At 54.6% G+C, this 13,948-nt stretch overlaps 1 protein-coding gene and 1 pseudogene across 2 annotated transcripts; one reads left to right on the forward strand and one right to left on the reverse strand.

Annotated features, from left to right (window-relative positions):
- Positions 1-1,804: 1,804 nt before the first annotated feature.
- CTU1 (cytosolic thiouridylase subunit 1) lies at positions 1,805-8,473 on the reverse strand. Its single transcript, XM_080827631.1, has 3 exons — positions 8,427-8,473; positions 4,788-5,337; positions 1,805-3,166 (listed from the first exon to the last, which is right to left on the reverse strand). The coding sequence occupies exons 2-3, from the start codon at positions 5,293-5,295 to the stop codon at positions 2,601-2,603; spliced, it is 1,074 nt and encodes a 357-aa protein (XP_080683757.1). The 5' UTR covers positions 5,296-5,337; positions 8,427-8,473; the 3' UTR covers positions 1,805-2,600.
- A 3,802-nt stretch (positions 8,474-12,275) lies between these two features.
- LOC308358393 (small ribosomal subunit protein uS15-like) lies at positions 12,276-13,013 on the forward strand (annotated as a pseudogene). The gene is made up of 2 exons: positions 12,276-12,753; positions 12,940-13,013. The product of its transcript is annotated as a small ribosomal subunit protein uS15-like (transcript).
- The last annotated feature ends 935 nt before the right edge of the window (positions 13,014-13,948 follow it).

Below are 13,948 nucleotides of genomic sequence, written 5' to 3' on the forward strand. Positions count from 1 at the left end.
CACACAGGTTCTAGGTGCTTCCTTACCTGCAGACCTCTGTACCTGGGACCCTGTACCTGGGACCTCTGTCCCATTGCTTTCTGGTGCTCATTCTTTTTTTCCTTAAGATTTTATTTATTTGAGAGAGTAAGAAAGAGAAAGAGCAGAGGGAGGAGCAGACTCCCTGCTGAGCAGGGAGCCCAGTGTGGGGCTCCATCCCAGGACTTGGGGATCATGACCTCAGTTGATCCTGGGACTCTGGGATCATGACTTGAGTCAAAGGCAGACACTTAACCCACTGAGCCATCCAGGCGCCCCACCTTGTGCTCATTCTTACTCACCTTCTGGGGCCTGGTTGAAACACTATGTCCTTCAGACGGCATTCTATGACACCCCATGCTGAGCTGGGCACCCCACCTCTGGGCTCCCCTGTGTCCCTGCTAACTCCCCACTGTGGCACGTATCCCTCTGTGTCCATGCCTGCCTTCCCCACCAGATGGGGAGCCCATTGAGGGCAGGGACTGGGGCTGACTCAGCTGTTTCCCCACTGCTCCGTGCAGGGCCTGGCTCCTGGGAGGCACCTGCAAAATGTTTGATGCGTGAATAAAGGGATGATCATTATCACTCCTCTGCTCGTACCTAAGGCTGAGCCTACACCATCTGGTCCCTTTAGCTCTCTCCTCCATCCCCCCCTCCACCACTCTCCTGTTCCTCAGCGAGCAAGGCTCTTCCCACAAATCTGCAGAGCTCGCTGCCTCACCCTGAATAGGTCTTTGCTCTGTTGTCACCTTCTCCTCAAGGCCTTTCATTCCACACCACAGCTTTGTGCCTCTCAGCCTATCAATAACCGATGCTGTGTTCGGACCAGCCCTTGTGGTTCTCAGGTGCGCAAGAGGCCCTCAACAATAACCATCAGGAAACTTGAAAAAAAAAAAATAGAGTTTTTTCTTTTTTTTTAAACTGGAGGCCATACAGCGACGTCACGATGGAGGGCGCGTGCATGAGTCTCTGGGGTTCTGCTTTTATTGGGGTCTGGGGGTTACCTCGGGTTTCACAGGCTTACTCTTCATGAATTTAAAACACGAGTGGGGAATTTAAAGCGTGGGAAGAGTAAAAACAAGCTGCAGGGTGATTTTGATTTACTGGAATCAACGAAGATCTCTAAAACAAAGGAGCCTGGGGGACGGGGAAGGCGGGCCCAGCTCTTTATCTGGTCGTGTGGCTGGCAGTCTGTTTGCTGAGATAGCCATCTTTGAAGTGGATGCCTTGGCAAGCAAAGCTGAAGTCAGGCACTTGCATTACAAAAAAGAAAACCCAACCGTCAGGGCTGACACTACACCTACTTAAAGGTTGGCCTGTTTCCATCCCCTGATATATCTGATTTATTACCATCTGACATACTGTGTATTCAACTTATTTTTCTCCTCGCTTTTTCGGCCTCTCCCATTCGGGCAGGTGATTGTTCACTGCGGTCACGGCTGAAGTGCTCAATAAATATTTCCGGAGTGAAGAAATGCATGAACGCACGGGTGTTGAGGTCAAGGAAGGTTTCCAGTGGGGCCTTAATATTTCTGCCAGATTGTACCTCTCGCCCCTGGCCCCTGGTTCAGACCAGGGAGACCAGGGAGTCGGTGGCGGCAGAGAGCAGAGCTCCCACCTAGACAGCAGGGAGAGACCTTTGCCAACAATGGCCACCTGATGCACAGGTGTGGGTACAGTGACCTCTTGTGGCCAAAGCCTAGGATAGCATCTTCCCAGTTCCCACGTGAGGCCCCTCAGGTCCCAAGTGAGGTCTGAACAGTGGTTGAACGCAATGGAGACGGGCTTAAGTATAACACACATACTGTATTTCAAAGGCTTAGTACAAAAAAAATACTGTAAATCACAGTTTTAAAATAACATGATAAAACTGTAATATCTGGGATATTCAGGTCAAATATATTTACTTGGGTCAAGTAAAATATATTATTAAAAGCTCACCTGTTCCCCTGTCCTTTAAAAAATATGGCTCTTAGAAAACTTAAAGTTACACATTTGACTCACATCCGTAGCGTAGTGCTGAACCACAGGCAAAATCTAAACACCCACCGACCGCCTGGTGTGGAGGGACAAACTCCAGCCCGGCGACCTCAGGCCAGTCACCCAGCCCCAGGCCGCAGCCGAGGAGACCGTGGTGTGGATGAAATCAGACGGGGCAGCGCCCGCAGTGTGTAGAGCGCTCAGAGAAGCACCTGATTTCCGTGCATGAGAGAGTCCATGGAGAGAAGCGGTTTTGCTTATCCCGATACCGGCAAACACGACACGTAGTAGGTTCTGAAGAAGGGTTAGGACCCTCCTGAGCATGCCCAGAACCGGCAGAGTACTAGGCAAGCAGCCCCCCACTTCCTCTTGGCTCCGGAAAGGAAAGTTGTTGAGTTCTCTCCTTCTGGTCTCCAGCCCCTCCTCCCTCACACCCTAGAGTTCTCGCCCCAGTTCCACCCTCTCCAGCCCCCCGAACCCTCCTCCCTCAGACCTCGGAGTCCAGGCCCCCAAATCCTCCTCCCTCAGACCCAGGACTCCAGGGCTCTAGCCTCTCCTCCCTTCTGCGGGGTCACCGGTGGCAGGGACCAGGCGGAGAGGGTTTATTCGCAGCGCTCCTTGCAGGCTGCCCCGCACTCCCCGGCGGCGGGGCCCGGCGCAGACCCGGGGTCGCTGGGCGGCGGGGGCGGCGGCCCCTCCTCGTCGCGCCCCCGGCGGCCCTTGCCGATGGCCAGGCGGGGCCGGCCGCGCTGCAGGCCGTCCAGGAGGGCGCAGGCCTGGCAGAGCGCGCGGCTGGCCAGCGCCCCGCAGCGGGAGCAGGCGCCGGGGGGCGGGGGCCGTGCGGCCGGGGCCAGGGCCAGGCGCTCGGCCGAGTGCACCAGGTCCAGCGCCGCCGTCGGCCGCGCCGCCTCCAGGAGCTTGAGCAGGTCGCGCGCGTGGCCGCGGAAGGCCTCGGGCGCGTAGACGCACTCCTCGGAGAAGTAGTCGAGGCGGCGGAAGTGCGCGTACAGCACCACCTCCTTCTGCGAAGCCAGCTGCAGGGGGCGGCAGCGCGGCAGGGCGCCCCCCTCGCCCCGCGAGCCCAGGCCCCCGCCCCGGGCCAGCCGCCCCGCGTCGCCCCGCAGGAAGTTCATGAGCACGGTCTCGGCCATGTCGTCGGCGTTGTGGCCTGGGGGAGAGAGGGGGAGCAGGTGAGGCGGGGGCGCCGCCGAGGGGCAGCCGCGACCCAGCCGGACGGGGAGGGGCCTGGAGAGCGGCACGGAGTGTGCGACCGGGCCATGGAGACCCCATCCCGAGGACCCAGAGGGAGACGGGGGGGGGGGGGGGATGTGGAAAGTGGCAGAGTGGGTGACAGGGCCATGGAGACCTCACACCCCAGTCACTATGCGGCAGCCAGGACCCAGAGAGATGCAGAGGCGGTGTGGGGAGCAGCAGGGAGGGGCCAGCCAGGGCCACGCAGGCCCCTGGGCACCACGGGCCAGCCAGGTGGAGGCTGGAGGTGGTCACCGTGAGAAACAAGAGGGGAACACACACGGGCTCCCAGGGAGCCACTCGGGGTGCCCTCATTTGCCACCCACTTATTACCAACCAGGCCCTGTGCTAGTTGCCTCTTCACGAAGGTAGTAAAAGTGCTTTGTGCTACAAATACCATTTCAGTCTCAGAAGTGTGCTTCCCACTGCACAGAAGTCAAAATGACATTAAACAGCAGAGATTCTCAAGTGAGCCTCGACCTCTGGGAATGCAGACCATCGCATTTAGAAAGACCAGAAAGGAGGTAAGGGAAGATTTACACAACAATCGCCATAAAAAACATAAGCTAAATCTCTACTAATTTGCATCTTGTTATCTTAAATGTGAGTCTGTATAATCCAGATAGTAAAACACTGGTCTTCTCAGGGCTTTTCCAATAGGCCATGCTAACCCTCCTCAGGGCCTTTGCATAAGCCGTTTCCTCTGCTCAGAACCCAACCCTCTGTCTGCCCTCCACCGCTTACTTGAATGGCCTTCAGGTCTTGCCTCACTCTGGAAATGCTTCCTAACCCCTACTTTTCTCCTTCCACTGGGTGTTCCTGCTATAAACTGTGCGATTTTCCTTAGTAGAGCTTCTCAGGTTTTAAATATGCGTGTGAGAGAAGAGCAGGCCCAGAGACTGTCTTGTGTGACATTTGCGTAAGGTCTACTGTTTTCCAGTCTCTGGTCTAAGTGCCTCACACATAAGTCATCTAATTCCCAACAACCGTGGGACCTGGATATTATTAATAACCCCATTTTACAGAAGAGGTAACTGAGGCTAGGTATCGCTCTGGGCTACCGAGCTTGTATCTGCTACACAGTAAATGGTCAAGAATCACGTGTGGAAGTAATGACGGCGAGAGGGTAAGGGTTATCAGAGAGGAGAGGCCCACTGAGAAAAGCAGTTCAAGGACAGGGGCGGTTCAGAATACAGTTGGCTTCTGATGGGTGGTACCACCTCACTGGCCTCCTTTTGTGAAGGGGGACACAAAGAGTGTCATTTTTTAAAAGGCAGGGAACCACAACCCCCGGGAGTACCCCTCCGCCCCTCTAGCTGCCAGTGTGACGGCGGCAGTGACTCAAAAGCTTGCCGTGCCCATCCCGGCCCGCACGCGCGCTATGCCCGTGCGCCTTCAGCGGGCACGCATATCCGCTTCTCCTCGTGGACATCCTCCACCCGGGGCACCCCCAGCGTCTCCTCCACCAGATCTTGGGCCCGTGCGCAGCCCCCTTTAGGTGCCGGCCCTCGCCCCTCGGCTGCGGTGCCTGCGCTCACCCGTGACGATGTGCGTGGCTCCCACGAGGCGCGCCCCTTCCTCCAGCGCGCGGCGCCGCAGCACCCCGCAGAAGGTGCAGCAGGCGCGGCTGCGGCCGGTGCCGGCCGTGCTGCGGGCCACAGCGTCCATCGTCCAGCCCCCGAAGAGGTCTGCGTAGGCCACGACGGTGAGCGGGAGGTCCCAGCGCGCGGCCTGGCGCCGCACGGCCGCCAGCGCCGCGTCCCGGTAGCCGCCGATGCCCTCGTCCACCGCCACCAGGCGCAGCGAGATGCCCAGGCGCGGAGCCAGTTCGCGCAGCACGTGCGCCAGCACCGTGGAGTCCTTGCCGCCGGAGGCGCCCACCGCCACCACGGCGCCAGGCGGCAGCAGGCGGCCCGCCAGCACCGTGTGCAGCACCTCGGCCTCGAAGGCGGTGCAGAAGCAGGGCCCGCACAGCGCCTGGCCGGACCGTGGGCGGCGGAGGGCCGCGCGCGCCGCGTGGCAGGAGGAGCACTGCGGAGCGGGCATCGCTGGGCGAGTTCCGGGCAGGCGGGGAGGAGCTGGCTTCTCCTGGACAGGGAGAGAGGGGAGGCGGGTTACATGTGGATGCCGGCTTGCGGGGTCGTTGCCTCCAGGGAGGCTGCCAGCTAGCTCTCCTGCCCAAATTGATCCAGGGCCAGGTATGTGCAGGTCTGGCTTTAGGAGGCTTCTCCTCATGCACACCATTGTGCACCAAGTAGAGAAGGAGACTTAAGAGTTGGTATGGGGACGGCGGTGGGTGGGGGGGCTGTTGATGGAGCGGGGAAGACAACCAAGTTACACTCAGAATTAGGTTGTGAGCTGTTGGGGCGGATGGGGTCTGCATATTAAGCAGCAGTGTCAGTCTCCAAGGAGGCCATCCTTATAGAGCAAGAATCAGAGGGACAGGGTGGAGACCACTGACTTGGACCCCCAGGGCTTGTTAGAGAGCCTTGGAAGGGGTTAGAAACACTGAGGATAGAGGAGGGCTGGGGGACTGCAGCTCTGTTCAGGGGACGGGGGAGAAATGGGAAAGACCAGCTGGATTTCACTTGCGGGGGTGGGGGATACTGTCTCCAGGAGTGAGCCCCCATAGCATTCTCTGCAGGGCAGGGTGATCACCAACTGCAGGGAGACACAGAGGCAGCATCGGTCACATCTCCACGGGCACCGACTGGGGCTGCTTCTGTTTCCCAGGCAGGGTGAATGGGCCTCCAGGATTGGACTCAGTTCTGCTCCGGTGTCAGAATCCCCCACACGTTTCTACGGACTTAGAAAGGGGGCCCATCCTTGGCCCCCTTCTGTCCCCCTCCTCCTACCTCGTCCCTCGCCAGCAGAAACTCCGATCCTCCAGCCACACCCTCCTTGGTGCCACACGCCTGGTAAACCCATAAATATCCACCAGGCTCAGTACCCCCTCCCCAAGCCACCACTGCCTCCAGCCTGGCCTGCTACAGGAGCCTCCAAGCAGGTCCCCCTGCTTCGAGGATTTGCCACAATATGCGGAGTCACCTTATGTGACACTTTGTTTACTGTCTGTGACTTCCTGAGGCAGGGCCCATGCCATTCAGATGTCTAATAGGCATCTCAAAACCCAGATTCCTGATTCTTCCTCCCACACTTGCTTCTCCCGCAGTAAAGAGCAGCCCCAGCCTTTCGCCTGCTCAGGCCGGAAGCCTCGGGGTCTCCCCGTGGGTGACTCCAAATTGCAATGTCAAGTCACAGCTGTGCCTCCACACGTCCCACCGAGGATGCCCCAGAGACATCCTCAGACCCCAAACCCCAAATGACCACATGGAAGACAAGTAAATCCCTTCTGACTATAGCTTCCACGCAGATCCAGAAGCCAACACTTCTCGTCATCTGCGTGGCGGCCACCCTAGACTGAGCCACTGTCTCTTCTCACTTTAGGCAAAGCCAGTGGCCTCTGAGGCTCTCTGGGATCTGGCTCTCTTCTTCTTGGACCTCGTCTCCCCCTCCTCGCTCACGCTGGTCTGTACTCTCAAACGCTCCAGGACCACACACCTCCCACAAGGTCTTCTCACTGGCTCTTCCCTCGGCTCGGAGTACTTTTCCCTGTCTCTGGGCCAGCAAGTAGCCCTCAGGAGCCATCAGCCGTGCCCATCAGGTGCATCTGTCACAGCTGAGCAACAGCCCCTGGCAATTTTTTCCCCTTTTGATTTTTGACCAGATCCTCCCTCTGCTCTCTGCAGAGTCTCCAGTCTCTTTTGGAGAGTCCCCTTCACGGTCCTCAGGTCCTGCCCAGCCCCATCTCCCTGTAGGTGACTCTGACTTCTGATGTCCTCCAAATGCCCCACTGAGGATCCCGGCTAGGCCATCTCTCAGATCCCAAGTGCCCACACCGGCCAGACTCCAATTCCCCCCCACCCCAAGGCAGAAACCTGTTCTTGCCCAGCTGTTGCCCAGCTCCTGACGGCACCATCACCTCCCGCCCAGCTCCCCCACAGGACAGAACATCACATCACCTTGGATCCCTCCTCTTGCCCTAAATCTACAGTCACCCAGTTCTGGGAGTCTGCCTCATGGCAGGTGTTGAGTCTGTGGAGCTTGTCCGAGACTCATAGGCCATGATATGGAGTCGGAATTTTATTCGCAGGGGGTTTTGAGCAGGAAAGGGATACGATCTGACCTAAGTTTTCGAAGGATGCCATTGACTGCTGTGTGGGGAACATACTTGAGGGGCCGAGAGCAGAGGCAGGGAGACCAGGGAGGAGGCTATGGTAATAGCCAATGTGAGTCACAAGTGGCCCGGTGGGCATGGTGGCAGTGGGGGTGGGAAGGAAGGCTGGGACTCTGGACCTGTTTTGAAGGTAGAGTCCATAGGACTTGCTCAAGACCTGGATTATGGTGGAGGCTCAGCGGATGAGAAAAGATGAATGGAGACTGATGTGGAGGTTTTGGCCAGAACCCTCAGGAGGAGGATGGGGCCATTTTGTCAGGAGGGCCAGCAGGAATTCCAACCGGGCAATATCAGGTTTGAAATGTCCATTAAGCATCTTCCTGTGGAAGATTTTATGGATCCAGCCTGGGTCAGGCGCCCCCTCCAGGCTCAGAGAGCCCCTAGTATGCTTCCATCCCCTCCCGACCACGACTCTACCTGTCAGTGGCAGACCTGTCCCCTTTGGGGCACTGAAGGCAGGGACTAGGTCTGCCTCGTCCACCACCGTCTCCCCCCACCAACTCCCCGGCCTCACAGTGGGCTTGGCACAGTGCCGCGCTCGGTAAATAACTGCAGAATGTGGGATAATAAATGCCCCCAGAAGAAGAGACGCGGACCCCAGGGATGCCTCCGGACTTTGTCAGACGGATGATAGCGTGTGGCATCCTTCTACCAGAACAGGGGTTCGAGGACACACTAGGGGCCTCCTGGATGTACCCGATGCTGTGGGGGTGGGCAGGGAGATGGTGGAAACCCCACCTGCGGGAAGGGATGTGTGGACAAGAGACCGGATGGACCACCATGTCCAACGTGGGGATCCTGGCCAGAAGGCCTCTGGGACACAGGAGTTAGGGAATCACGGGGGCTACTGTCACCACTCCCCGAGCCTCTCAACTTCACATGCCATCACAGTTTAGAGCAGGGACCCATGGGCCCATCCGCTGCAGGAGGAACAACTCACCTGGTCACAACGCGGTACTAGGACGTCCAAACGGCCCCACACGCGGAAGTCTCTCACGGAAGTGGCTCCGGAGACTACGACTCCCAGAATGCTTTGGGGGCTGTCTTGCCTACTGCTCCCAGAACCCCATGCGGCAACTCCGAAGTACTTGAGGCTACTGGGCCTGTTGGGCCAACAACTCCCAACAACTCTTGCGGCCCCTTCTACCGCCGGCTAACGAGTACCGCCCGGTTTCCTTTACGCGCCTGCGCAGGGCTTGGGACTCCGCTGCGCTGCGAGGGTTTTTGGTTTTTCGGTTTTTTTTGGTTGGTGGTGGTGGTGGTTCTCCCCCCCCCCCCCCCCAGTAGCAGTGCGCTGTTACTGTCACCGTGCAGGACACTCACAATGCGAAGCAGCTGTTTGCGGATTACCTGCTTTTGTGGGATTACTATAGGCTCTATTAAAATTTTTAAAAAGATTTATTTGTCAGGGAGAGAGAGCACAAGCAGGGGCAGTGGCAGGGAGAGGGAGAAACAGGCTCCCCGCTGAGCAAGGAGTCAGAGCTCGAGTGGATCCCAGGACCCCGGGATCATGACTTGAGCCAAAGGCAGATGTTTAACCGAATCAGCCACCCAGGCGCCCCTTATTATGGGGTTTATTTATTTAATCAATCATAGGCTTTAAAAGCTATTGTAGAGCATTGATTTCTACCCTCTGAGGTGGCATTGCAGGAGGGAATTGAAGGTGGGAGCTCAGTAGCTGCTCACCAGAGTGAAAGGAGGAGGTAGCGCATGCGCAGAGCAGAGTCCGAGGTCAGGGGCTCGAAGTGGGTCTGTCTGTGCTTGCCGGGTGCGGGTGGTAATGGTGCGCATGAGCATGTCGAATGGGGAGAGGGAGCAGTGTGTGTGAGCCGAGGTCTGTGTGCATGCTTCACGTGTTAGTGATTTGGTGGTGGTAGTGGTGCGTGTGTGTGTCCGGGGCGGGGTGGGGGGGTTGTCTCTGGACGTGGCTCCTGGCTTCGGAAAGTGGGTGAGATTGAGATCCACAGAGCAGATTCCCCCCAGTGGACCGGGTAGTACACACTTCTTTTCACGAGGAGGTGGAGCTGAGGGTGGAGAGCAGATAAGAAAGAACTTGGCCAGACCAGGAGACCCAAGAGACCCTGACTTCGGAGACAGGGATTCGAAGGCTCAGACCCCAGAAACCCAGTAGTCCCTAGGGCCAGTCATGGAGACACAGAGTTCTATTAACGCAGAGGCCTGGAGACCCAGACCCTCTAGGCTGTGACTGTTGAGAAATTCCACTCAAAAAATATACCCAACAAAAGTGCATATTCATACCAAAGACATGTTTGTAGCAGCACTCTTTCTAATATTTCCAGACTGGAAATAACCCAAATACCGTCTAATGTAGGAGGTTCCTGTAGTCTATGGCATATGCACCCAATGAAATTCTTTCACCAGTGAAAATAAATGAATTGCTGTTGTGTGTGTGGGTGACTCTTAACAATAAATGCTGAGCACAAGAAGCCAGACACTGGAAGATCCCAACGGCAAAAATCAAAAACAGAGAAAACTAATCAGTAATGATAGTCATTATAGTGGTTACTTTTCTAGGGTGGGGGCAGTGTCTAGGAATGGGTACTGGTGGGGCTTCTTTATCTAGATGGTTGTTCCAAGAATGTCATCATCATATGAAAATTGATCAACCTTATCTTTATAATCTGAACGGTTTTCTCTATGTATGTTTCTCTTCAATGTCTTTTGCTTTAAGAACAACATAAGGGGAGGGGCACCTGGGTGGCTCAGTGGGTTAAAGCCTCTGCCTTCGGTTCAGGGCATGATCTCAGGGTCCTGGGACCGAGCCCCGAATCCGGCTCTCTGCTCAGCAGGGAGTCTTCTTGAAAGATTCTCACCTTCTCTCTAAAAATAAATCAATATTTTTAAAAAAGTAAACAATGTAAGGGGGTATTTCACTCAAATATATGCAAATTAATTTTAAAATTCAGATGACATATAAAAATTATAAGAAAAATATAATTTACTGAAATGGTCTCAAGAAGAAATGAAAACCCCGAATAGCCATATATCCATAAAGGAATTGATTCAGTAGGAAACATCTTTTTCCAGAGGGGAGAAATTCACTGGCAGGTTCTGAATGTGCAAGGCAGAAATAATGGCAGTTTTTCATAAATCTTTCCAGTAGGAAAGACACATCAGCCAGTATGGCTTTTGGAAGTCTTTTGCTTTCTCCAAGCTTCATCGAGTCCTGTAGAGCAGGAAAGCAGGCTGGTCTCCAAGAAGCTCTCCGTCTCTGGCAACTGTGGGTCTGAAGTTGCACTAACGCGTACAGTTACTATCCTTTTCATGTCCCGGTCTCAGTCCTCTGATGGAGGGGCTAGCTTTGGGGCCTTGTCTTCCCACCATTCAAGAGTTCCCTATACACTATACAGTTTTAAACTCAAAATATGGTTCCTATATTATACCCGATTTGTCGCCTTCCCCCCCTAAATTTGTACTTTTAATGGTCTGCATTCCACAAGCATTTATTTATCACCCACTGTGGGCAAAGCCACCCACAGGCAAAGGCCTCTGTGATTGAGGGCCATGCTATGTTTTGTGAAAGGAATTCATATCAACAGCGGGAGTAGATGATCAGTGGCCCCAAACTGTCAGCTCCACTCCAGCTGCCCCTCCAACCTACCCTCCCCAGGGCAGCCAGAGAGAACATCTGGGAACCCAAATCTCACTATTTCACTCCCTGACTCTAGCTTTATACCCTTAGTGGCTTCTATTTCTCATGAAAGTAATGGGAAAGTAGGAAATATGGCCCATTAGATCTGGCTTAATCTGTCTGTCCCCCTTTTGACTGTATTAGGTGAGTTCTCCAGAGAAACAGAACCAAACAGAGATTTACTATGAAGAACTAGCTCAACTATGGAGGCTGAGAGGTCCCACAATCTGCCACCTGAAAGCTGGGGACTCAGGAAAGCCAGGGGTGTGACTCCAATCCGAGTCCCAAGGCCTGAAAGTCAGGGGAGCTGATGCTGTAAATCCCAGTCCAAGGGCAGGAGACCAATGTCGCAGCTCACAGGCAGGCAGGAAGGGAATGAGTTTGCTCGTCCTCTGCTTTTTGTTCTTTTCAGGCCTTCAGGGGATTCGATAATGCCCATTGACTTGGGGAGGGTCATGAGTCCACTGATCCAAATGCTAATCTCAAGTGGAAATACTCTCACAGACACACCCAGAAGTAATGTTGAATCTGGGCATCCCATGGCCCAGTAAAGATGACACAAAATTAATCATCACACTGGCCTAGGAAACCAATGTTTAGGATATACACACAGACAGACAGACAGACAGACACACTGTTGGTCATTGGTCATTCTGAGTACTGAGATGGTGGGCCACATCCTCTCCTTTGCTCAGGGAAGACAGAGTCCTGCAAATAGGCAAATGGCCCTAGTTGTCAGGTCAAAGAGATCCTGGAACAACATCTTAGTAGGCAAGAAATGCTAGGGACACTGTTTTCCTGGATCCTTTGCATATCACATAAACTTCTCTCTGGACCACCTGTGTCCACCTGGGCCACTCATCCATGGACCAGGGCTCAATGGTCCTCGCCTCCAGAAATTCAGCCAGGTTTCCCCAACACCCTCTTTGCCTCCTAGCAACCGGGCACTGTTATGTCTTGCTGACAAGGTGAGTCATCAGAGCAGCCAGAGGGTGTGGGACCTGCAGCAAGACCTGCCTCTCTACTGACCTTTGGAGCCTCGTGCCTGCTGCTTCCATTTTCCCCTTGTCTTCTGGCCAGATTTCGCCTGGAGGTAACTACCCTCACTCTCTTTTTCACTGCCTGACCACCACCATCATGGGTCACATGCAGGCTCCCAGGAAGGGCCTGTCCCAGTCGGCTCTGTCTTGCCACCCCCCGCAGCGCCCCCGCCTGGCTGAAGTTGACGTCTGACAACATGAAGGAGCAAACCTACAAACTGGCCGAGAAGGGCCTGAGTCCCTTATGAATCCGTGTCATCCTGAGTGATGCCCATGGTTTTGCACAAGTGCGCTTTGCCATGGGCAATAAAATCTTGAGAATTCTCAAGTCCATAGGACTTGCTCCTGATCTCCTCGAGGATCTCTACCATTTGATTAGGAAAGCTGTTACTGTTCAAAAGCATCTTGAGAGGAACAGAGAGGATGAGAATCATCCTTTCAGAATCAGAAATGATTCTGATCGAGAGCTGTATTGACTGGTTGGCTCGATATTATGAGACCAAACAAGTCCTCCCCTCCCAGTTGGAAATATGAGTCATCCACAGCCCCTGGCCTGGTTGCAGAAATTGGACTCTGTACACAAGCAACAAAATCATTGTCTAACTAGAAAAAAGGGAAAAAACCTGGAACTAAACAGGGAAGGGGATTTCTTGGAAATGTCTCCTCAGATCAAATGAAGGCTTCAGATAACCATTTAAGAACCATCCTTGAAATGCAGAATGTAGAAAAACTCATGAGGCCCATTACCTTTTCCCTATTAGCTATGCGTTGTGTGGGCTACTGTTTTGGTTATCTATTGCTGCACATCAAACCACTCTACAACCTGGTAGCCTGAACTTTCTGTTTCATGGTGCCGGTGCTATAAATCGGCCAGAGCCCACCTGGGCAGTTGCACTCCTACCTTTCTTTTAGCTCTTTAGGCAGTCATATTGAGGTTGAGATGGTGGCTGGGATTTGGGGCTGGGTGTCTGACCCTCAAGGTTCCTCTATGTAGCCTCTCTCTCCGTCAGGGTTCCCAGATTACTTACACAGATGCCCAGGAATCTGCAAGGCAGGAGTGGAAACTACCAGGCTTTCTTAATGTATGAATCTTGGAACACCTTGTCCTCCACATTCTGTTGATCAAAGCGGTTGTGGGCCCAACCTTGATTCAAGAAGAGGAGATAATAACAAACTTTATCTCATAATGAGAGGTGCTCCATGTTTGTATAAAGGAGGGGTGGTGTTGTTTGGGGTTGTTCTTGGATGCTAGTTCCTACAACTACTCATCTGTCTTGAGTGTTGGATGCCTGCTCTAGGGGGATTACCCCTGTCTGTCAGGGATGTTCAGAAAATGAAATGGAACCAGGTATGTAAACGGACAACACAGAAGCTTCATTTTCCTTGCACTTGGACCAGTGACAACAGCCTGGCATTGTCCGGAGGACAGATAGAAGAAGAGACTCAGGTCTTCCCTTCCCTTGACTTTCCCCTCGCAGGAGGACCTGAGCCCTCCCCAGCACATCGGACATGATAACTGTCTTGAATCCAGACCTAGGATCCCTGTTCTGTGTGTTCGGGCCCCTCCACAGAGCTGTGGATATGTCCGACGTCACAGCCCTCTGAATCAGCACCACGGACAGCACCCCCCGCCCCCGCCTCGCGCCCCCCCCCCCCCCGGCCAATTTCAGAAGGCCGCTCCCCTCCTCCCCCGGGGAACCGGGTGAATCCTGTGCTGAGAAAGCGCCCCCTATGGGTGGTGGCCCCAATGTTGGTCACAAACAGCACAAA

This window comes from Martes martes, assembly GCF_963455335.1.
Source record: "Martes martes genome assembly, chromosome: 17".
NCBI lineage: Eukaryota > Metazoa > Chordata > Mammalia > Carnivora > Mustelidae > Martes > Martes martes.

Coding starts and splice junctions, on each gene's coding strand:
- CTU1 (XM_080827631.1), bottom strand. CDS start 5,295: ATGCCCGCTCCGCAGTGCTCCTCCTGCCACGCGGCGCGCGCGGCCCTC. Junction 3,167..4,787: donor AGCCACGCACATCGTCACGG/GTGAGCGCAGGC, acceptor TCTCTCCCCCAG/GCCACAACGCCGACGACATG.